The sequence below is a fragment of the Mastacembelus armatus genome, chromosome 17, assembly GCF_900324485.2.
Source record: "Mastacembelus armatus chromosome 17, fMasArm1.2, whole genome shotgun sequence".
Lineage (NCBI taxonomy): Eukaryota > Metazoa > Chordata > Actinopteri > Synbranchiformes > Mastacembelidae > Mastacembelus > Mastacembelus armatus.
This window is the reverse complement of record NC_046649.1, coordinates 13,508,067-13,533,281: the sequence shown is the minus strand read 5'-3', so window position 1 is coordinate 13,533,281 and position 25,215 is coordinate 13,508,067. Positions and strand designations below refer to the sequence as shown.

The window sequence follows — 25,215 nt, the reverse complement described above, 5'->3', positions numbered from 1 at the left end:
TTTATATATATATGTATGTATGTGTGTGTGTGTGTGTGTGTGTGTGTGTGTGTGTGTGTGTGTGTGTGTGTGTATCGCTGTGAGTAAATAAGAAATGTGAACACATAGTAAGTTCACCTTTCACCTAAATTGCCTCAACAGAGTTTTTCTTCCACCTTTTAAAAGTATCTGTAGACTGGGAAGCTGCATGCTGCCACATCTGATTATCATAAAAGCAGATGGACTGTTATAAAAATCAAATTCTAAAAACATTGATTGTGTACAAGTACTGATCTATAGTTTTTGGTGCGTATGAGAGGTTGTGTGTGTGTGTGTGTGTGTACTGAAGATTTGAAGGTGGTATGTATCAGTGGTTTTGTGTTGGCTACTGTGGTACACAATGTGTGTGTGTTCATTCTCCTGGAACAAAAAGTGCCTGAAGCATGTTGATTCTCCTCATTTTGAATGAGTGTGTCTGTTCTTAATTGTGCTTCAATGCAACACCTCCTCTCGTCACATGTGGAAATGCTTGTGGCCATCAGCCTGCACCATGACCCAGTGACTAAACTATCTAATCTTGTGACTTTGAACCTCTTTTAAACTTTTATCACTGCCAGTATTAAACTATATATAAGTTTGTGTTAAGTACAGGTCTATATTTGGCAAAGCATACTGCTTTGGAGCAAGAAGGTTGACGCAGGATTTTCATTTATAGTGAGATAAAAAGGTCACATGACACTTTATTCTAATAATACACCTATTTATATCTGGTGTTACACTGGTGGTGAACAGAGGCTGATTGACACAATGGTATGGTTTATATTATTAGCCAGTTTTAGCTCATCGCAGTCATTTAATTATTTATTGTTGTAGGGAAAAGGCACATGAATCAACATCATAGCAAATGTGTCATTGTCAGTCATATGACAATGTTAACTGTCTAACAACAATAACACCCACAACAACTAATATCAGAACAGGAGAAAGCAGCACGACATGAAATAGTGCACTTTTTGGTATCAGCATATAAGTCAGCTAATACATAACAAGACATTACATTACAGAAATCCCAAAGGTGTGTTTAATATAGAAAACAAAATAATGCCACAAGCTTCAGCAGACATTCTGGAGCTTTTGATCGTACCACGCAGTGTCCATGGCTGATAGAGTTGTCGGTCACAGCCACAGCCATGTTGATAATGCTCTACACATCTGTAATTTAGTTTTCAAATAAGAATTGCATAACTTAGTACAGATTTGAGAAAAAATATATATATTGTGCACTTGACTACAATAATTACTGCTAGGGTTACCTTGACAGTGTTATAGCCAGTGTCCTGCAGTTTCTCAAAAAATGTTTAATGTTGACTGATATATTGTCAGTAGACTTTATTGCCCTCAAGTGTTCAGTATTGTTTAGGCTCAATGATTTCGAGGAAGTGAGCGAAACGTCCGTGTAGTGCCATTTATCAGCATCACATCTTTTAAGTGTCTGTCCTACTGTATATAGCCATTCATTGAAGCACGCCAGAGGGACACTGTTTTAGTTAATGGCTGTGAACAAGACAGTTCCAGTTGACTTTGTCCATGTCACTTTATCATCTGCACGCTTCGCATTTGTTTGGTGAACTCCCCGGCTAAACGGCTCATGTCGTGTCACACAGCAGCTGGCTGCTTGAGGGGAGGTTTCAAAGCAGAACATTTTCCATCCCTTTAGCGTTGGGCAGGCGACATTGGTTGGCAGTCGATTCCAGCAAGGCCAAAGTAATTTTTTAAAAGCATTAGCGGCACTGTCTGAAGTGAGGCATGCTGTAGGTTGTAACATATGACTGGCTATCTTTCCCCTATGGGCCTTTTATGATAAAGCGCATGTGTCAACATTCTGTGTGTTGCTTTTCACCACACACACACACACAAAAAAACACACACACCTGCATGTACACATAGTTTGTGAGACTGAAATGAAATGAAGGATGTACCCAGGTGGGTGCCAAAGATTTAAAAACGTGATGTATGACTGCGAGAGGAATCTTCAGTGTGTGAGCAGGAAGTTGGGGCCATTGAATATACATCTTGTTTAAAAAATAACTAAAACGAAAAAAACTTTATTTTCCATAAAACAGACAAACTTACAAGGATATCCAGCACACACACTGGGATTCTGTTTTTCATTTATGTGTAAATAGACAGATATATGAATATTTCCAAACTACAGTAAATAATCAAAAGAAAAAAAAAAAAGACAGAGCCGCTTAGGTGTGACAAGAAGACTGCCATCTGGCTCTCAGCAGAGAGCAATAGCCCGCTTCACCAACATAAGATGCGTTGTTGTGATAAAAAAGGCTCTTGAATACTGAATACACAGGCTCATCTATGAGATGTTTTTATTTATTTATTTATTTATTTATTTTACTTTTTCTGAACCATCTTCACACATACACAGAAACGAACAAGTTAAAGCTCAAGGGAATTGTGCATAAAGTATTCGCAAAGAATACACAGATTCCACTGATATAATTGTGTTTCAGTCTTGTATAACCAACTGTCCCCTTACGGTACTTGCATGATAAAACATTTTTGCCGGCATAGTCAGCTGTGAAAATGTAATAAATTCTAATAGTCACTTTAAAAGCAAACTTCAGCTCTGCACTGTCTTGTCTGTGTCAATATGTACCCGACTTCTTGAAGGATGCACATTGGTTTTTCCTCTGTGCAGCTTTTATTTCAGTGTGTCCCCGTTCTCACTTTCCCACTCAATGGTTAGGGGATTACAGCGGCATCACTCAAACCATGTCTCAGCTGTAATACATCTATCAGCTCTCTCCCTGAACAATATTTCTGTATTGCTCCCAAGTGGAAAGATCAAATATTTGGTATTGCAAAGTGAAATACATTCAAAGGTTCTTAGCCAGTTCCATAATCCCTCAAAGAGAGAATTTTTTCCCTCTTCTAAAGGCAATTATTGTAAATCAGATCAAAGACATTTATTTAGCAGTTACAGAGGATACGCTGATGGTAGTGTCTACATGTGCAAAGAAATAGGCACATGTAAACACACATATTTTCTTAATGGCACACTGCCATCTATACCATATACTGTATATACTTTGAAACACATTTTCATGCAACACAAGCAGTGTCAGTGGCTGTTTTTCACCCTGAAACCAGCTATTTACGTCTCTCACACTCTCCTCCTTATCTCCTGCCTTTATATTTCCCACTCTTCCACAGGTGTTGAGTGAACAGGAGTGGTGAGGTTTCTTCTCAGCATGCCACTGGCACAGCAGCATCACAGGGCCACTGTGCCCACAACAGCCTGGATCCTGGCTTTGGCTATGTTTCTTGCTCTGCAGGTAATCTGCTCAGACAAAACATATTTTTTAAATGCAGCTGCCCAGGGTTTTTTTTTTTTTATTATTATTTGCAATGTATTATTTTTGGCAACCATGTTAATCACTTGACTCTGTGCAAAAATCCACTCAGACTCTTTCCAGGCTCATTTGAGTATTAAAGAGAGGTTGTGTTTCAGACTGTCTGCTTTTGTGTGTTACTTTATATTCTTTATTTTTATTTCTGTACATTTAACTTCAGAACTAAATGACTGTATATTGTGCTAAAGTACTGAGGCTAGAGCTCCATGTGATATACAGAAAGTCAGTATCATCTCCAGCTGATGATCCATGTAGAAAATGGGAAAAATGAACATTGTTCTTACCTTGCAGTGAAGAGCTAAAAAGGACTTTGATTTCATTCTAGCCCTGTTAGGCTAATTACCTTAGACATTTTTGTTTTCACTTTGCTTACACTTATAATGTTACTTTTAATGATTTGGGAATGAGGACATACCATTGTGTTTGGCAAAGACGTTATATAGGATGGGATGCTATGTTAACTCCCCCTAATGCAATCAAGAGCAGGGCAGAACTGCCAGTTTTACTCTGATAAGATTCAGGAAGGTCACACACAGATACAGTATTTACTAAGTTGATCCCCTCGTGTCTGGACCTATCTTCCTGTACTATACTGTAGCTATATTTTTTTTTTCTTTTACTCTTCAAATATTTTTTGCTTATCTAACATTAGAAATTAGTTGAGCTTGACACAAATAAAAGATCATCTTAAAATACTTTATGTAACTTTTGCCAAAATGTTTTGCAAATGACCCACATTTTTATTGGGATTGGGTCAGTCAGTGTTGCAGCCATGAAGAAAATCTTTCATATGGGTCATCTTGTTTTGTGTCCCCCTTGGGTTTCTTTTTTCTTAGTGCTCACTCCATCATTCTGTAAACACAAGCTAGAGAGAATAAAAATGAGTGGAAACCCCGGGGTCCACGAAGCAATGTGTTTTGTTTTGTTTTTTCTTCATACTGTCGGCTTCTCTACAGGGTGTCGCTCATGCAGCTCCATCAGGAAACAACAAGCTGGTTCGTACCACCAGAGTGAGGAGACAGGCTCCAGGTGGGGATCAGAGCCCCTCTGCTTCCTCAACCAACCAGACCTTGCAGGAGCAATCTGTGGTCTTCAACCACATCTACAACATCAATGTTCCTTTGGAGTCTTTGTGCTCTGTCGACCTGGACACCTCCGCACCGCCAGCTCCAGGTAAATGGAATGTGTTTGGGTTGAGAGATGCTGTCTTATGTGCTTTTGTTCACACAGATACACAAAAATTGTGTATTTATTAGTAGTTTGAAGAACTATGTAGTCTTCTTTTCATTTTAAAGGTTCACGTGCTGAGCTGGGATCCAGACCCTCTGTGGAGGGTCCAATGGAGCCAAATGGACCCAGAGAATACACTGAGCAAACACTGGATGCTGACAGCCAGGTTAGTGTTTTATTTGTGAGCAAGTAACAACGTAGTAAAAGCATTGAGAGATAGTCGGCATTTAATTTGAACACTGAGATGTGAACAGGCAATTCTTGAGTGACTATAAAAATTTCTACCTTTCCAGAGAATAATACCAATTATGTAATTGAAGTCAGTAAAAACAGCCTCTAATTTTTAAAATGAAAGAAGTTATAGTATTAAAAGACTCATGCCAGACCACCTATGCAACATGATTAGATTACACAAATGCACTTCTTAATCAATCTTTCCTGATTGTTTAGGTAACATTCACTCACCGCATCAACATCCCAAAAGCCGCATGTGGTTGTCCAGCAGCAACTACAATCCAGCAGCTCGCCACCAGGGTGGAGATGCTGGAGAGAGAAGTTTCTTTGCTGAGAGCTCAGTGTGGATCTGGATGCTGTGGGGAGAGCTCAGCCATGGGTCAGTAATGTGTAACTATAATTCTAACTTTTGTTCATGCTGTATAAGCTAATTTACCTTACTGATATCACTTTTGGAAGCAAACATAAAAATAAAATTCAAGAATAACACAGCTGTCTATGGCAAAAGGAAAAAACATGCGGTACTGTTGGTAAAAACAGGCATAAAAAACTGTTTATATTTTTATATATATATATATATATATATATATATATATATATATAGAGGAGTCAGACGGCAGAAGAATATTGATGCTAGAGGGTGATTTTTTTTTTTTTTTTTTCTTTTTGTTGCTGCAAAGTTTCGGTCTAAAAGGTGTGGAGAAACCTTTGCTGCCAGTAGAAATTTTGTTCCCTATTCAGGAGATGCTTCCATTATAATATGAGTGGACTGGAATAGATAGAGTTATAGGATATATTATGGTTAAAGGATCTGCTCCACTGACACTATCACCCCATTCAAATATTTTCTGAAAACGCTCCATCTCTACACTGAGAATATGATTATCTCCAACAGTCATGATCTGAATCAGAATGAAGTTGAAATGCTCAGCTGGGCAACAGTGGCTGGATGCACAAAATGAGACCGTTTTTTATTAATGCCTTTATTTATATACGTATATATTTAAATTATTCAGGCCAGGTGCCTATGTTAAAAAGTTACAGAAGCAATGTTACCCTAAATTTCAAAGTATTAAGGTTATTTGTATAGCAGACTATATGTTTGATTCTATGATCATTTTGTTATCTATGCTTTTCTCCCAGGTCGTTTGGACTTCATCCCAGGCTGCAGTGGCCATGGCAGCTTCAGCTTTGATCTGTGTGGCTGCATCTGTGAGGAAGGCTGGACTGGTAAAAACTGCTCTGAGCCTCGCTGCCCAGACAATTGCTCTGGACAGGGGGTGTGCGTTGAAGGGGAATGCGTGTGTGACCGTGACTTTGGAGGCGACAATTGTTCAGAGCCACGATGCCCTTCTGACTGCTCAGGCCGTGGGTTGTGCATCGACGGGGAGTGTGTGTGCGAGGAGTCCTTCACTGGTGAAGACTGCATGGTCGGGAGGTGTCTCAACGATTGCTCGGATCAGGGGCTGTGTATCAACGGGACGTGCCAATGTCGGCCCGGGTACGTGGGAGAGGACTGCTCGCTGGTGTACTGTGCCAACAACTGCAGCAAGAAGGGGGTCTGTAAAGAGGGATTCTGTGTCTGCCAGGATGGCTTTGCTGGAGATGACTGCAACTCTGGTAGGTTATTACTTTTTATCCTTCCCGTCAGTTTGATCCCCTGGCGGTTTTCAAGTACAAAATGGTTCTGTCCCCTGAAGCAAAAACTCTGGGCAAAGACGTTGTCCTACCTTAACACTTACTGTCAGTGTGACCAGGATCAAATAAGTCAGAGCAGAAATCCAGCCTAAACAGATTTCAGAAACTCTATGACCCTCAGTTCAGGCTGAATTCCTGAGCAGGAAAAGGTTTCTTTTAAAGTGAAGCCACAGCATTAGCTGCAGTGACTCCATTGCCAAGACTGGTTTCCTGTAATGTCTGAACATTATCTATATTATATAAATTGCTGGCACTATCTTCATGGTTTATTTGGGTTCAAAACTTTAATGGATGCTTCCTCCAGTCTAATGAGTATATTTATAAACTTGATGTCTCTTTATATCAGGTTTTCTCACAGTGTGGAAGTAATTAACAAAGAATAAGAAAAAAAACCAAATTTGTGCCACATGGTAACACAGAGAGCACCAGATAGATATTTTAAGCTACTTTTATAAAATCTATCTTTGGATCTTTTCACACTATTAGATGTTATGAATATGTGACATTTAGTACAGTGGTTGTATAGAGTCCCATATATTTACACCACCTGTTAAACATTGTACTAAAAGGTGCAACTCCTTTTCATTTTAATTAAGTGGAATAATTTCAGTTAATCCACTTAATTATGCATACAATGTCAGAAAAACATGAAATCACAATTTCCCAAACCCCAGTGTGGCATCATTAAATAATCTAAAACTGTTTAATAACTAAGAATATTTAGAAAACTTCAGTAAAGAAGCTGAACCTTGAATTGATATTTGATCTTACTATGTGATGCACAACCGAAACAGTTATCAGACTTAGTGGCGAATCGTTTTCATATTGATTGACCGGCGCAATGCAATATATGACGGAAAATTAAAGTTTTAATTAAAGGCTCCAGCATATCAGTACATCTATAATAAAAGAATAAAGGAAGTAGTTAACCACATCAATTTTGTATATAAAGTAAATCATCTTTTCATGTGCTCCATGACACATGGCCATCTGTATCTATTTCTTTTTGTTAAGCTCACAGGTAGTCCATACCGTGTAACCATGGTCCTGAGTCAGTAAATCAAGTCAATTACAATATAATCAAAATGAAAAGAGAATTCTTCAGCCACATAAATTTTTTTAGGATATGTGAAGCCCTGAAAAACAAGCCCCTCTGTGCTTCAAATGCAGGTGGTGGGGAGAATGACTTGCTGGACAGCAGAAGGTGTAGCAGCATTCATTTGTCAAAAGTCACACCCACTGGGGAAGAAACTGTCACATTAGCTGCAGCCAAGGCTGTTTGTGTGCCGCGCTCACCTTTGTTCAAATCCAGCTCTCCACGCCAAAATATCAGATCCTCCTCTGCCATTTGAGGCAGCTGTCAACAAAGTGATGAATGAGGACAGACAGAAGAGTGAGCGATAGAAAGACAGGGATGACAAATCATATTACTGAGGCTGATTCCTCTGTACGGTTCTCCCATTTAATATCTATACCAAGTAAAAGAGCCCGAATTGCTTATTTCTTTGCAATTAGAAGCGAAAATAGCCAATGCTTGTAGAGGATAGTTTACTGAATACAAAATGAAGCAGTTCAATTACCAGAGACCTGTATGGTGACAGGCTTAAGTGTTTCATGTTATCAAAAGCTGAAGAAAACGGGATGTATTTTTTGCTGGCCGATATTCTCCCACTATGAGAAATAGTCGAGCCTGTTGAATTTAAATTGAATGTTTGAGACATGGGGTGAGATACAGTACATCTTTACATAAAAATATATCCACCCACAGAGCCGAGAGATCAACTTGTGCTGAAGAGTGGCATTTTATCTTGACAGCAGCAGGTATTCATGATGATTTTGATGAGCCCTGATGCTACAGTGGTGAAAGTAGCGGTGACATTCTCACATCCTCTGAGCGGTGACAACGGGACACTTACATTTCTCATATATAGCTATGGATCTCAGCTGTGTGCTACAGCTTTGAAGTCCTGTAGTGTTACTGTTCATCAAAGCTATAAAAATAACTTTGGCTTTGTACTTACAGCAGATCACACAGTATAGTGAATTTAGGAGCCCCCTCGATAAAGCACACTTTACCTCCATCAATTACATGAACTATTGCAGTGATGGTAGCAGGCTTTGGCATTGTGTATTTTAAAGATACCTTTCTGCCAAGCCAAAAGACCGGTCTGTGGTCTATTTAGTGGGCTCCTCCATTTTTTGGAAGCTTAAGCAGAGAATAGGATAAGAAACCAAATTTGCACTTCAGCATAGGAAAACCCACAGGCCTTCATTTCATTTACTTTCTCCCAGTAATAAAAGATACTAGTGTGACATCTTTTTGGACATACTTTAATGTTGCAGGGCATTGAGAGCACAATCATATTCAGCATGCTTGCAGTCTTTTTTACTGAAACTGGAGACTTCACATGAATAACTTGGCACAAACTATTTCCCATCGTCTCCTAGACTTGTTAACATATATTGAGGCATGTATACTTGTTATTTTCAGATTTCATATAATATATTTGCTCTTTGCACCATTTCTTCTCTAAGTTAAATTGTTTCTCATTCCATCTTGTTTTTCATCTTGTATTTTCTTCTTTTCTTATCAAAGCAGTTACTTGATTTTCTTGACTCCAAATTTTCTTGACTCCACTGCCTTCACATGATCAAGTTTGCATCTGCACTGCTGCACTAGTCAAAGTTAACAGATACAGTTGGCTGGCTGGTTTGTAACCAGGTACAAAGCAGCATAAGCATTACAAATCTATATTTCTTTAAGTACACACACAACTCTCTAAATATTCTACTTCATAGTGAAAGCTTTCAGCAGTGTTGAATTCAACAAGAGAAATGCCATTATACAAAGTAGCCTGCAGGCTAGTTAGTCCTCTGATGATGCACTCACCTCCATTGTCAGCTGGAGTTGTCAAGGTTTTAGTTCAGTAGTCTTGCTGTATTTGCATATGATAGCATACTGATTAGACCTAATGAGACTTAAACACTCCAGGCGAAATTCCTGAATAACCTTCAGCATATTGCCCTTTTGTAACAAGCCGTCGGAAGGATACATGTCTGAGAAGTGGTTTAACATTTTACCAGAAATCAACGGAAACCTTGAGCATTCGAATTAGCTTGCAAGTGGTATCACACAAGCGCAATACTTTGTAACAGTTTATCCATACAAATACTGTGGATGAGAAGCTTTTTAACACATTGAATTAGCTGCGAGATGATGTTTCTAATGTTAGGCAGCATGCATGCTGGCTGAAGGTCCTGCTGTCTCTTCATATTCCCGGTGTATTTTCTAACTGGATGGAAGTGGGGTAGATAAGTCCTTTTAAACTGTTTGTTATCCTTCGGTGTTTGATGCCGAAGAATATGAAAATGAAAAACAGATGAAGTTAGGAATTAAAATGTGCATCTACACTTAGACACTGGACCAGTTACAAAGGTCAGAGATGCTCTTGATTGAGAAATGTTGCTAGGATTTCAGGTTACATGTATCCTGGGTGACAGTTTCAAATACAAGTATTTGCATTCAGCTTAACTGGTTGTTGGTGACCTTTCCTGCAGTGAGTGAAAGTAAAATAATATTACTTGTTTTTGTTCTGAATCTTCAATGTAAAGGTACAGGATTTAGCTTCATCATTGAAAAAATTTTCAAACTAACCTTTTTCTTTGCATTGGAGTCTGCCCTTCACTTTCTATTTTACTTTTAAGCTGCTCTTCTGTGCAGGCCACAGACCTCATTCAATCACTCCTCTCCTATCCAGTGGATTACTGCTCCCTCTTTTGATTTGTCATTTCCTTCATATACATGACGAAGCTCCTTCCAATTGATGCTATAAATCTGGCTAAGTGAATGTGGCAGGACTTTTAACCAGTGCTAGTTCAGTTTTTTGAAAAGAGCAAATGAGCAAGCTACTGCATAGTATGAAGCCATCTGTCGAGTGTATAAGGAAATAACTGTTATGGCTACTGAAGTGTCCAAAGGTTCCCTGAGGAGGGTTCGGTGTTGTGCTGTAGAGTCCTGTTTCACAGGATGTGGAGATGATAAGGGGGTGAGAGGTTGTTTATCGCAGCATCACACTCACTGCTCCTTCAGTCTGTCTTTTTTCTATTTTATCCTTATTCTCTCCCATTTAACCATCTTTCTATTTTGGTCATTTACTCTCCTGAAAAACATTTGTAGCCTTTTCTCCTCTTCTCTTTTGTGTTTTGTGCATCCGTCTCATCTTTTCTCCTCTTCAAGCTGCACCTTCTCTTCTATGCCCTTCACCTGTCTCCCCTCATCCTCTTCATTGTTTTTGGCAGAGGGAGCTGTAAACACAGTTGTTTATGCCTCCACATTTACATTCAACACCTCATCTTAGGTTTTATTGCTCAACAATCTCCACTTCAACCTGAATGAATGACAACGCTCTCTCTCTCATGTTAACACTCAGCCTCTTGTTCCCACAATCACTGGCTCCTGTTACTTCAGTGTCTGTTGGAGTCTGAGACATGTAGTATAAACTCAAATTTTTGCTTTTGCAGTTATTCCACAATTTTTCTAGTAAGTAAAACTGAACATTTGACAATCTAAATTAGAACACTGGTGTCCACAGTCCACAGTCATAGAGTTATAATTGTGTTTTATCTTGAAATGACTTTCTTATGAAGGTAAACATGTCAAGTTCAGACTTGGTTTGGTTGGCAGGAAAAATGTCCAACCTGACTGGACAGACTTTGCTTTTTGTATAGAACCAAACCATGACAGCTGCAAGGACTAGGCTTTGGCTAAGTGCAGTCTTGTGCCATGTGCAAAACGCTGAAAGGTTGCTACAAACTGACATAGGGATTAAATCTTATGCTGATAACAAACACACAAACAAAATGAAAAAGGCAAATGTTCATAACCCTTTTTTTCTGTTTTTACTTTTTTTTTTTCCCCAAAAGTGGCACCTGTCATGAACTTGATTATAAGGGGGGTAACCGATCACACTATTGATCTGGAGTGGGAGGGCTCTGCTGTTCTGACAGATTTCCTGGTAACCTACACGCCAAGCAGCCCTGGAGGTAAGTACAGCCTTTGAAGGTTGTAATTTAACTTGAACTGGAAGCTTTGAACATAAATCCTGTGTTTCTTTAAGTGCATCTATATCTCATATCTGTGTATCTTTTCCCGTGTCTGTGTCAGGTGTACAGCTAGAGATACGGTTTCCAGGAAATACCACTACGTGCACTATCACAGGCCTGGAAGCAGGCATGGAGTACAACATCAATGTGTTTGCTGTCATTAACAACAGTATCAGCGTCCCCGACAGCATTACTGTTTGGACCTGTGAGTGTAGTGTTTTGACTTGTTCACACAACAGGCTAAAGGATATTTCACTGTATCTGTTTACTTTCTCATTTCATACAACATGGTACATGCAGTCGTACATGCAAACATTTATGTGGATGCACACACGTTCACGCGTCTCTCACTTTGTTTGCTAGTCCTGTCAAAGATGCTTCTCAGTGTCAATAGAGTGAGAATACCACCTGCTCCTATGCGCCAACTGGTTGTGATTCCTACCTGTAACACCTGCATAGTGTCATTCACACTCCAATACACACTTGCAGACACACAAAGATAAGAGCACCCTTTGAATATATAACTCCTATCTGGTAATGCCAGGTCATAGGGCCTGACAAAGGGCAGTTGCTCATCACCAGTATGCAAACTCACCCTGAGTAGGTCCTAGCCTATTTTCAGTGGGGAAATAGTATCACTTGTATATATCAGCTGACTACAGTCTGTACAGTGCAATCTTTGCTGGTAGATTTACCCTCCATTTCACAGACGATTTAATTTCAGTGACAGGAGAATTTGGAGTAATAAAGTCAATTCAGGGCATTTAAGCTTAATGCAACATTTTTTTTTCTGTGGCAATATGATTTGTTGGATTAGTTTTGCTAAAGTTAATTATAAAACATAAAATTTGATTATCTGGACAGATTTATAAGAGGACGGCTGCTTGTGAAATCAGTTAGTTTAGCGTTTTGCAAAATTAAAGTATGAGCTAGGGGTAATTGTTTTAACCAAGTAATCAATATAGCGCTCATCAGTACTATCTTAATATATGCATCGCATATCTGAGGTGAGAAAATAAGAGAAATCAGGGTGTTTTTTTGTTTTTATATATTTTTAAATAAAAATAACATTTTTAATAACAATGAAATGCATCACATTTAAGGGAATTCGTGACTGTAAGTGAGTAAATAAATAAAGACAGAGGTGGCAGAGTATGAAAGAAATTTCAACTTGAGCTTCAGCATCGGACACCTTCAGTATGAGATGGAGTAGTAATTTATGGGTTGTGTGGGTCACCAAATGGTAATAATACATCTCTGGCTACCTCCTCAGATCTGTCCAATCCAGATGGTTTAGTCTTCAAATCCATCACAGAGACGTCGGTGGAGGTCCAGTGGCAACCCTTCTACTATTCCTTCGATGGATGGGAGATCAGCTTCATCCCCAAGGTAGAGTACAGCTGTGTGAACACTCACTGTATCAGTTTACTGTCATTCCCAGTGTAAGGCTGCACTGCAGCGAGCTGAAAGACAAGTTCGCTGTCCTTGTGCAGGCAGACAAAACAGATTTGCTCACTGTCTCTCACACTGCTGTAGATTTTTTTTTTTTTTTTTTTTCCATTTTGCTTGTTGATCTAACAAAATACTCTTGATTGAAAAGAATTATTTCCAAATCTGTTTAATGCCAATCTTTAAAAGGCTTTCTGAATCTCTGTGTAAAAATGAGAAGAAAAATAACTAGACAGATTTAGGTTTCCTTGGGGGTTTGCTCAAGTTGAAGCCCATACCAAATTAGACAAGCGGATTGTCTTAAGCTTATTGGCTATTAGATGGATGAGCCATTAAACCCTTTTTTCCAGAATAACCCTTCATAAAACCATAGCAAGACCAGGTTCAAAACCAGAAAAGAAAAACATTTCTCTTTCTAATTTCCGCTGTAAACTCAGGTACTGTCGACTCTGTAATCTCATGCCCTCTCACAGTAATTGGTTTTCTCCTTTAAGGTGTTTTTAGAGGGAGATATCCTTTGCTCCAGCCAGACTCCAAGCCTTAAATCTGATGTTCAAATGCTTTTTTGTGTTTATTTCAAGCCCTCTTAAGGAAAGAATGATTTTGGATGGAAAAAAGTAAACATCATAGTTTCATTTGATTGCTTTTAGCCCTCCCTTCTATCCAATCTTTCATTTCACTGCTCTCTCTCCTTGCATCTTTGACCCCTCCTCTACCTACAAAGGTAAAGAGGAAATGTTCTTTCTCCTTCACCTCTCTCTTCCTCTCTCTATCCCTTTGTGTACTGTACATGTTCCTTCCTTCACTTCCCCTCCCTCGCTCCAGCCACAGGGGAAATCATATTATGAGTTGGCAGTCCCGCCCTGTGGATTTAATCCAGCAATGGGGATTGTGAATTTTGACAATCTCGTAATGGAAGTAGGGATGAAAGGTTTGGCCTATGCGAACAAACACAGAACCCACTACCCTGTTAAAGCTAAGAGAAGGAGGGTGAGCTCCAGGACCTGCAGTAAGACTGTTAGAAAGAGCTGCAGTAGACCTGACCTTTGGATAACACACCGTGATGTCAGTGTTTTTCTAGCACCAATTTATCAACCTCTGAATATGTTATATTTTGGGCTTTTTGAAGTAAATCAGTAAAGCTGTAAAATAATCAACACCACTAGTAGTAGCATTCTACAAGTATTAAAGTCCTATCAAGTCATGGAAAAATAATCTTTGTATTGATTACTCCTTTTAGGACACCAAACTATTTCAGTTTACTCAAAAAGACAGTTTGTTGCTTTTGCTTTCTCATACACAGAAACACACACATGGCCACACATCATAATGAGAGTTTCCCCAAAGCATCTTGGCGTTGTGACTCATGTTGAATAGTCAGGTTGTCAAAGTTCAATGGCCAGGACAGCCCACGAGACTGTGCAAATCTGCAGTATTCCCCTTCCATAAAGCATTTTGCTGGTAGATTTTGTCTGCATGAACAATATTAATTTATGCCTGTGGCTATAACACTGTTGGAATTGCACTTTGTAATTCACTTCTTGACCTTTGGGAAGAAGGGACGATGTCTTGCAGATTCCATGAACACAAAAATTACTTATTAGAGCCTCTGAAGCTGCATCATGATGAAGAAATTATGTGATTGAGTGAGAAGAGAACTGCCATTTCAAACAATGTGTAATACATATACATTATATATTGTAAAAAAAAACCAAAAAAAAAATTAATTTATTTAAAGGGTCAGTTCACTCAAATTACAAAAATATGCCGTCTAACTCTAGTTTTTGTGAAAAATCTATATCTGAGAAACCTGCTGCTTCCAGACCAATATAATGGAGGTGGCTGAATTTTCTATTATGGTGCTCGCAGCATTGAAAAATGACATTTAAAAAATTCAACACTAACGTATTTTTTCCAGAAGCCAGAAATATCCTTTACACCATGTCTACACAGAAAGCATCAGCTGTTTTTTTTTTTTTTCAGTTGTCTCTCTCACATGCATCTGATGAACAGATGCATGAACAGTCCACAGCTTGTGTTTTACTCATCCTACACATTACTATATCACTTTCTATGAATAGTAAGAGAAGTATTAGAATCACTTCTCACCTCTTATCTTTTTTACTAGACATGAAAAATTCACTTACTACCAGAACAATGTATGATGCAGGAGATGGAAGGGAAATTTGCGGTTACAGTAATTCATTATGTGTAATTTAGCATCGCCTGCATTTAATTGTATCATTATTGAGATTGAACATTACTTGTTATTGCAACATTACAGTTGTGTGTTACTGCCCACCGTGGTAATTTAGCTGAGGTGATTAAATGGATTACATCTCTAATTACACTTTTGATTCAGGAAAGTAGCAAGCTGTTATGTGTTCTGTTTCAATACAAGCCTTCATAGTGGAGGCTTTTGGGGATCTTGGAGCAGCAGTAGGTGTAACATCTGTCTGTCGGCAGGAAGTGCATGTGCAACACTGGCTCTCTGAGAACAGCTGGGAATAGCGGGGGCTCCATATGGATGAGTGACAGGCCTTTGGAAATGTGCAGAGTGCTGCCTCTGCAGAACAGGGTCTGAGAAATATCACTGTAGCGTACATAGTCATTTTTGCCAAGTAACACAGTTTGGGAATTAAACCTGCTAAGCCATCCAGAATTTAAGAAATCAGTAAAAAAAAAAAAAAAAACACCTAAGTAGAGAACTCTGAAAACAGTATAGAAAGTAGCTGCATTTCATGTCTTTTATAGTCTTTTATCTGCCAGGTATTTATCTCCACTGAGAAAAGCCACACAGTAGGTGATATTACTCTAAATATGCAAACAGTTTGCCAATCTCTTTTCTTTTCCTCACTTCTATCTGCTTTTTTCCCAGGACAATGATGGAGGGATGACTGCACAGCTGCCCAGCACCATCACTTCCTTTGTGCAGACGGGCCTGAGACCAGGAGAGCAGTATACCGTTAATCTGGTGGCTCTCCGAGACCAGGGTCGAAGTCAGCCCGTCACTGCTACTGTCACAACATGTATGCATTAATGAAAACATGATTCTGATTCAGTGGGGAAAACTTTTACATTATGATTTGTGAAGGTTGTAAGAGAATTTTGTGTTTTTGTCTGTTCTCTCCTCACTGGTCTGGATTTTTTGGCTTGGGTAAGATAGTTTGCAGGAAGCATACTCTCTACTTGTTGATTTTTTTTTTTTTTTTTTTGTATAAATAATGTGAGTAGGGCTGCAAATAGCAATTATTTTTATTGTTGAGTAATCTGTCAGTGAAGCTTCAGGTGACATTTTAAGGTGTTTGTTTTATTAACTCAACAGCATAAATCCCAAAAGCAAATATTTATATTTTTCTCGATGAGGGTCTTAAACGATTCATTGATTATTATAACCAATGAGAAATAATTTGCAAACAGTTTTTTTCTGGACTCTCAAGGTGTGACACAGACACAGTACACACTCGGCATCACACATTTGCTTAAGCAGTGGGTGTCACTTTGACGTATTTATTGGTCTGACACCATTTATGTCCCTAATTTAAACCTCACTGAGGTATTACCCCAACCCCTTACCCAGCTGACATTAGTTAGACAGCTGTAATAGATCCAATTCAAACCTCATCCATAACAATTCAAACCCTGATGTGAGCAGTCAAAACACCATCAATTTCCTGTCAAGTCTTTGTTCATTTCGTGGGTTGTAATTAAGTATTAATTAATAATTCATGGCACTATCTCATTAATTTTTCACAGCGACCCACTGCAGGACATGTTATTGGATATAGAAAGAGGAAAAGACAAATTTGAAGTCACTCAATTATTTATGAGAAAGATTTCTCCTTCCGCGGAGGGAGCGCACTGAGGATTTTGGCGGAAACCAGAGGGAGAGGACAGCTGATGCGAAGTGGTTCTCTGCAGCCGTCTTACTCAGGATGTTTTCTAGGACGAGACTCAAGGGCCCAATTTCTAATACATCAAGGATCAGGATGGACGTGCAGTGTGGCAATCCTGAGTCTGGGACTTATTTAGACCTCAAAAGCTTAAAGAAATACTTTCAAGGAGAGCACTGGTCCTGTGTCAACCGATGTGTGAAATTTGTCACTCACATTAGTTCCCCCTGGGGCCAGCAACTGAGACTAATTACGTTATCACAGAGCAGTTTGGTGGTGTCAATTTAAAACATTCCTGTTGAACTAAGCATTGTGTCATCAGCTGTTTTACTTGGTTACTGTTTTCAGCCTTAATCAGAGAATTAGACAAATTAATTTCCATTAACTATGAATAAATGCAAATTCAGTTGTAGCTTTGGTCCCTGTTTAACAGCAGGGTTAATCAAGAATAGCGCGTCCGTGGAATCAAAACTGTAGTTCTTAATACAAGAAGCAGTGTTCCTCACTGTTCTAAATATCTCCTGCTAAAAAGCTGATTTTGTTCTTAACCTGTTGCTCTGCCCTTTGAAGCATCTTAGTAACATCCCATCACTTGACATTAAACATTTCATAGAAAAAATAGGTTTAACAGATGTCACACCATAGCTTCTGTGGACAGATGTAATTAACAGATGAAAAAGTGCCCTAATTATCACATTTTCTATCACATTATTACTTGACTAAAGTTTCTATATTTTGGCATTGATACTAGAACAATGAGGACAAATAGGGAAAGCATGTAGCTGTGTTAAACACAGGTTCTTCTGATCACGCCCGATGTGTTTTCAGCTCTTCACATATAATAAGTGTAGTTCAGTCAGCACGGAGTGACTTAAATCATAGCTTACGTTTTACACCTTGCTCAGATAAAGCCCGCTGTTCTTGGCGTGTGTCAGGTCTGATAAGTTTTACATGCTTGGCTGTCAACAGCTTTTTTCTGATAACAAATCCACATCTACAGCGAAGGCTTGCAGCAGCAGCTATGAACATGAAATTTCAACCTTTCATGTTTCCTATTTTAGCTTTCTAGTAAGTACTGACTAAAATGTGTCCAAAATACAAATTGGCAGCAAACTTATGATGTTGTTTATTTGATCATAATTTGGGTAAAACTGTGTATTATTTAGGCCAATGTCTTGTTCAGCTGCTTTAGACAAAATGTAACATTTGAGGAGTTAAGCATCTTCTGTTGAAAGAAAAATGGGATGTAGCAGAAAAATAAATGTAATAATATATAGCTGAAACATTTTCTGGTTATCATTGGCACCTGTTTTGATTGAACTACTGATCTTCTTCTTTTAAGCAAAACATTCTCCAGTTTCTGCTATTCAAATGGAAGGATTTGTATTTTATTTATTTTTTATCTTGTTTGACATAGTGTTTAATAGGATATTTCTGCTGCACAAAATTAAATTATCTCAAATCTTTCTTTGAAAAATATCAGATTCTAACCATGCCCTCAAAATTATAGCTATTTTTCTTTTCTTTCACAGTGATCGATGGCCCCACTCAGCTAATAGTGCGAGATGTGTCAGACACTGTGGCGTTTGTGGAGTGGGCACCACCAAAAGCTAAAATTGATCAGATTGTGTTGCGTTATGGCCTGGTAGGAGGAGAGGGGCCGCGGACCACTTTTCGTCTACAGCCCACACTCAGCCAGTACTCCCTGCAGGTGAGTGTGCACATGCCTGCGAGCCATGCCTGGAGGTCACAGATGTGATCAGTCAGGCACATTATGTGGATTCACCTGCCATGTGGAGACAGAACAGACAGTTTTTACACGTTAAACTGTTTATTTTTAGCTTGAGAGATGACTTTAGGGTTGTTACGTTGTACTCACAACTATAGTTTTACTAACACTGTGTAAGTGTGTGTCTGTGTGTGTGTATAAGTGTACAACTGTCATGGTTGTTATATTATCTTATCTCAGAGTCTGCCTGCCTTCTGTGTCTGGAGATAAAACAAACAAATTTAAAAAAGCAGGAAAAGAGATTAAAGAGACTAAACTGTCCCTGTTTTTTTTTGGGGGGGGGTTTCATACCACAGGTTCTGCGTCCTGGCTCACGGTATGAGGTGTCTGTCAGCGGTGTGAGGAAAGGAAACGAGAGCGGATCCATTTCCACCGAATTTACTACCGGTGAGGTGTGAAAACAGGCATATGCGGTAATAGCAGTGTGTGTGTGTGTGTGTGTGTGTGTGTGTGTGTGTGAGATCGTCTGCCTGCATTTGGGATAAAACAGTCGATGACATATGGCCTAATGCAGACCATAATGCCTAATGTATACTGGATATTGTAGTGAGCATCTGTTTATGGTCATTTTTGCTCTCATAAACTTTGTGCAGGCGAAAGTACATGATTTGTGGAAAAATGATCCTGATTTGTTTTATGGTATGTTAAGGTGACCCTGAGAGCTCAAACCACTACTACTCAGTATTTAGTTGTGGTTTCTCAATTTGCACTTTTTTTAATAATAGTGTCAAACTGGTGAAGATTTTTTTTTTATTAATTTGCTTGTGTTTTGTTTATTAGCACATTTTCTGAACTTGCAGTAAGTTGAGCTCACTGTAAACAGTGTAAGGAACATGACATTACTTTCAAATTCATCTAAAAGATAATGTATGCAAAATATCCAGGATTTAGTATTCTTCACAAAACCATGTATAATATCTGCCCTCCCTCAATATAACATATATATATATATATAAAATTTCTTTCTTTCTAGCCTAAAATATATTTTAAACTGTCAGCAGTTTAAAATAATAAACTGCTGACAGAAGATACATTTATACAGTATTACGTTTTCCAAATAGTCAGACTTACAGTAAAAAACACAATCTGACATGCAGATTAACTGTAGTAATTAATAGTTAAGCACTTCCTATATCTGTGACTTAGTGTTGAAACTGCTGATGTTTGCTTGTTCATGATCCCTGAGAATTGGTCTCAGTGTCCCCAACATTGTCAGCTTTATCGTTCTTCTCAGAGATCGATGCCCCCAAGAACCTGCGGCTCGTGTCCAAGACCTCCACCACTCTTGAGCTTGAATGGGATAACAGTGAGGCTGAGGTAATGAGACATGGACTAAAATTTGCAATTAATTTCCAGGGGTTGTTTTCAGTCAATGGATAAGGTGTTTATTTTTACGCAACACAGGTTTAGTTGCCTGTCTAGTGTTAAGTAAAGCACAACTGATTTATTCGCTACTGTGCTTTGATACAAAAATGATAAAAAAGTAGAGTAAAACTATAGTTGTGAGTACAACGTAACAACCCTAAAGTAGATAGATGTAAGAGCCTCTTTTTTCATACATTTGTTCACTTATTTAAATAAATGTGTCTGAAGTGTATTATTGTATTAATGTATTATTTATGCCCTTTTTTGTAAAATAACATCTAATTTGTTAATGATCCATTAACTTTTTCTATACCCTTCCTGCAAACTCTCCCTACACAGGTTTTATCAGTCCAATTGCTTCTAAACTTGTGTTGTTTTCTAGGACACGTTATTGTCATAAACAGGTGGGTTTGCATTTTGCAGCATTGGAGCAAACACTTTTACTGAATGTTTTACTTTGAATTAAAATCGTGTCGTCTCTGTAGCTGTAGGACTCACTAACTACGCAGGCAGACTTATGAAGCCACTCTGTCTTCATGCCCGTTATCGCTGCAAATTTCCTCATGATTATGCAGATTGTTGACAAAGAGCCAAATATTCTGGGCTGATGCAAGCCATTTTTGTCTGGACCAGCAGCACTCTTCTTCAATAGTAGTAAAATATTAAGCTGTTACTTAAGGTGTAGTGTTGTAAATTTTTAAATGTGTGTGTTTAAATGTAGGTGGATGGGTACCAGGTGGTGTACAGCACTTTAGCAGGAGATCAATATGATAAAGTCATTGTACCACGAAATGAAGGAGCCACCACTAAGACTACTCTCACAGGTAAGTGAAAAAGAGTGCAGCATTGTTCTTTCATTTAGGTTGTTGTGTAGTTTTCCTTTAATTATTTATGACCGACATCCATACCGCTTTATTTTTTGTTTTGTTTTGTTTTGTTTTTTTTGCTTGGTGCAGTGTTTTTTCTGCCGGCTTTATTATTACTGCAGTACATCTAATGTGTACTAAAGAAGCTGGGCAGTACCTGTGTGTTTTACATGGCAGGAGTATCTCCACAGCTAACACTTGGCTGACAGGCTCCTGATTGTATCTGTAGAAATGCTTGTTGTCCTGCGGGCATATTGAAAGGCTGTCAGAAAAGAGCGGTCAGCTGGGATGTTTTTTCTGCAGGGCAATAGTGCTGGAAAGGGCATGGCCCGCATAAGAATAGAAGCAAAAGGTCCTTGTGTTATTCTGTTTGGCCAGTGCAATCAATGCTCTCTCTGCTCTAATGCCTTCTCTGTCACCCTTATTTTCTCACTCTCCCACTCTCTCCACTAATAACACTAATAATCACTGTCACGCCCGCTCATTACATTTCGGCTCATTTCTGCTCATCTCTTCATATCTATTTGTGTACCTTGAGAAACTCACTGTGGACTGAGCTGAACTGATGTGAAACTGATCACTTATGGGGCTGGCAAAAAAAAAGGCGGGTTTCTTCATAAATCACACTGATATACGTGTAAATTTTTCTAGCTCTCAGTGTAGAGCTAATTAAGCTCTTATGAAAATCTCCATCTATCTGACATGCACTTTGTGTTAGGAGGAGAGTGAAACAAGTCAGCGTGATGTTTTTTCTTGTTATGCTGTGTGTTAAATTGGTTACCAGTTTCTCTCTGTTCGTGTGCCTCAGACCTCTTGCCAGGCACAGAGTACGGCATCGGCATCTCTGCCATGAAAGGTAGTAACCAGAGTACCCCATCAACAATGAACGGACGGACAGGTGAGTGAGTTACTATTTAAGTGCTACTGGATAGACCTGTTGATTTACTCATCATTACGTTTAAGACATGTAGGGCAGCAAACCACAGCAGTCTACTAGTTATTACACATCATTCACTGTTTGTGCTGTGGGTCAGGGTTCCTGTTCCAACTATTGAAAGTCGTTTTAGTGAAATTACACAAATCAGATTTTGGCAATACAAGTGTGTGGCTCTTTTGTATTACCAGCTTAGGTCAAAGCTTCTGTTACAGCATTTTAAAGCTGTAATAATGCATAACATTTTACTAATGGCCCTCTTTTTACCTCAGCACTTAATTGTCCATTTGAATTTTTATAGTGTTTTGAGTTGTTTGGCTGAATGAAAAAATGACCCCATTTAACCTTCTGTTTGAAACGTTAGTGGATGGAGGTGCTTCGCCAGTGTTTCCCCTCACGTTGACTGCTGAGCACATCTTTCCTTCAGCTGCAGTTATTTTAATGGCTGAATGTGTTTTGCACTTTGCAAAATTATGCCTCGATTTGCCTTACAAACAACCCCCCCCCTGTTCTGTGCACCCTCTTTGAACTTTGAAATGCGCTGCATCTATCACATCTTACTCAGATTGTTTTAAATAATATGACAGCACCTCCCGTCTGCCTGTCACACAGCTGTGTTAAAGTTACAATAAGTGTGAGTTGCTGAAAGCATGATTCCCATTAACAGTGGGTTTACTTAAGGTTCTTTCTTTTACCTAAAAATCTCCATTTGACAAGGAGCTGCAAAAACATGAAATGTTCAGGTAAAAAGTGCAGCAGAAGATTAGCTGGGAATTAAACAAGCATAAGAACTCAAGTATAAAAAGATGAAGTACAGAAAGTGGAGTAAAGCAAAGTTACTTTTGGAAATGAATTGCTGGAATCAGAATTAAAATTTAATAAGTGATGACCTTTCACTTGATACCTCTGCTGAACCAAAGAATATGATTTATAGTAGATCAGAATACAACAGAACCTATGAATGAATTATGAGCGTAATGATCATTACAATTGTTATCTTTAAAAATTTCACCAAAATAAAATTTCAATCAGTGCTTGTTTCCAAAAGCTGCATGTAGGAGATTTTATGAGGTAGCGTGCAACAACTGCCATTGTCTGGGCTTGAACCAAGGACACTGTGACATGTACACGTTTTTGAGTATTATAGACAACCAGAGACACATAATGGTGAATGGCTGCATGACAATGAATGCTTTCTACAGCAGGAGGAGAGGGAACATAAACACCATTGCGTATTAGAAAAAAATGATTCAATTGCTTTTATTGCATCTTCTCTTTTTTTTCAGTAGGCAGCCTTTTCTACACCAGCTGTGTAGTGTTTTTTGCAGTATTTCATCCACACTTTCAGTATACTGAAGTGTAAAACATGAAAATGGCAAACTGCAATTTATTTGCATTTAGGAGGTAAGGTTATTAGTTTTACTTTTTTGCTTTGGGTGAATTCATATTTTCCCTCCGCTAGGTCTAGATGTGCCCATGGATCTAACTGTGACGGCCTCAACAGACAATACCATCACTCTGGTGTGGGGCGTGGTCCAGGGCCCCATTGACCACTACAAGGTCACATACACCTCGTCCTCTGGCACCACGACAGAGGTAAAGGACTAGAAGAGTCCATATTAACGTTCATTCTTATATCTTAAATACAGGCTTTGAAGTTTTAAATGTGTAGCGGTATCCCACTAAATATACATTTGTCTACTTGTTATCTCAGATGACTGTGCCTAAAGATGTAACCACCACCACTCTGACGGAACTCGAGCCCGGGACTGAGTACACCATCACTGTAGCAGCAAGGAGAGGACGACAGCAGAGCAATGCAGCTACCATAGACGCCTTCACAGGTAGAGAAAATAGTCCATTTGTCTATATTCAAACAGGTAAACTCTTAGTAACATCAGTATCATTTAAAAACACTGTATCATCTATTGATGAAATGATGAACAAATGGTAGAACAGATGAGATAATGTCTTCAATATACACTCATATGGCAGTTTATTAGGTACACATAACTAAAACTAATAGTGTGTTCAGTTTGTGTGGGGAGTCTTTTAGAGGGGTGTTGAATCAGCGGTATAATTCTATTTCTGCTGCTGTTGAACTATACTAGATTATGCAGAGTCACATTCCTGTTATTAACTACACAAACTATAGTCTCTTTTCTTTCTTTGCAACGCCTGATGCAAAGTCGAGCAAAGAGAGTCAAAGTTTCAGTATAGCGTCAGTTTACTCCATTCAGTTATCAAACAAACTAAAATAAATTCACTGCTGAGTGTTTCCACTGCTCAAATAAAGACGTGAAAGATTAGCCTATTACCGCAGAACGCTAGAGAACAGTTTCAACAACAATGGTGTGTAATGAAGTTGAATAGTGACTGTAATGAACACAAGTGTGGCAGCAGGTAGGGCAAGTTATGCTAAAAGAAAATGGAGGACCTTAAATGACTTTGAAGAAGCAATTAGCAGTGGTAAATTAGTCAAGTCAGCTAATGAGCTTGTTACAAGTGTTCTCTAATTGCACCTCTGTTTTGCATCTAAATGTATTTGTGTTTCTGTTTCTTCTGATTTTCGACCCCACATTTCTGCTGTCACACGCGCTGCGGTCTGCTTCCATTGCTCATTGTTAGCGCTTGCTCTTTTTTTCAATCACAGCTTAATTGTCTTTTCTACAGGCTTGTCTATCCATCCAACTATATTATCAGATTGTCTGTCAAATTTTTACAGAAGGCTTGATGTGATTTTTAGTCCTACAAAGGATGGTGTCAGAAATGATGGGCAATGCGCTTACCTGCTGTCAGTGTTGTCATTCTTCCTTTCACTGCTTTCATCACCATCATCATCATCATCATCATCATCATCATCATCATCTCTTTTCTTCATCACCATGACCATCGTGGCACTTGTCACAGTCATAGCCATCATCATCTTTATATAGATCATCATCGCATATTGTGGCTTTCCTTCAGTAGCACCACTCTAACCAGCTGGAGAGGAGTGATGAGAGAATGACAAAATGACAGCTTGAGAGAATCAGAGGAAAAAATAATGAAATACCTGTCATCTTCTCATCCACCAATCACATGGCCATATTGGCAACATCTGTTTCCATGCACTCAGGTGAACTCATCATCAGGAGGAAAAGCTGGTCAATAATCCAAAGTAATCTAAAACTCTGACCAAATATAAATCCCAAACTGCTTTTGGAGGACCACAGTCATTCCTTCAGTTTGCTTTTTGGTCAGA

At 38.8% G+C, this 25,215-nt stretch overlaps 1 protein-coding gene across 1 annotated transcript in view; it reads left to right on the top strand.

Moving 5' to 3' along the window:
* Positions 1–3,312: 3,312 nt before the first annotated feature.
* Positions 3,313–25,215, top strand: part of tnr (tenascin R (restrictin, janusin)) — a 62,275-nt gene continuing 40,372 nt past the window's right edge. The window contains exons 1-16 of the mRNA XM_026313399.2: positions 3,313–3,332; positions 4,367–4,583; positions 4,706–4,806; positions 5,091–5,253; positions 6,018–6,494; positions 11,496–11,615; positions 11,737–11,880; positions 12,949–13,064; positions 16,003–16,153; positions 18,550–18,728; positions 19,103–19,193; positions 20,041–20,123; positions 20,893–20,995; positions 21,846–21,935; positions 23,434–23,567; positions 23,686–23,815. Coding sequence (XP_026169184.1) covers positions 3,315–3,332; positions 4,367–4,583; positions 4,706–4,806; positions 5,091–5,253; positions 6,018–6,494; positions 11,496–11,615; positions 11,737–11,880; positions 12,949–13,064; positions 16,003–16,153; positions 18,550–18,728; positions 19,103–19,193; positions 20,041–20,123; positions 20,893–20,995; positions 21,846–21,935; positions 23,434–23,567; positions 23,686–23,815 — 2,317 coding nt within the window. The 5' untranslated portion in view covers positions 3,313–3,314. The remainder of the gene's footprint in view (positions 3,333–4,366; positions 4,584–4,705; positions 4,807–5,090; positions 5,254–6,017; positions 6,495–11,495; positions 11,616–11,736; positions 11,881–12,948; positions 13,065–16,002; positions 16,154–18,549; positions 18,729–19,102; positions 19,194–20,040; positions 20,124–20,892; positions 20,996–21,845; positions 21,936–23,433; positions 23,568–23,685; positions 23,816–25,215) is intronic.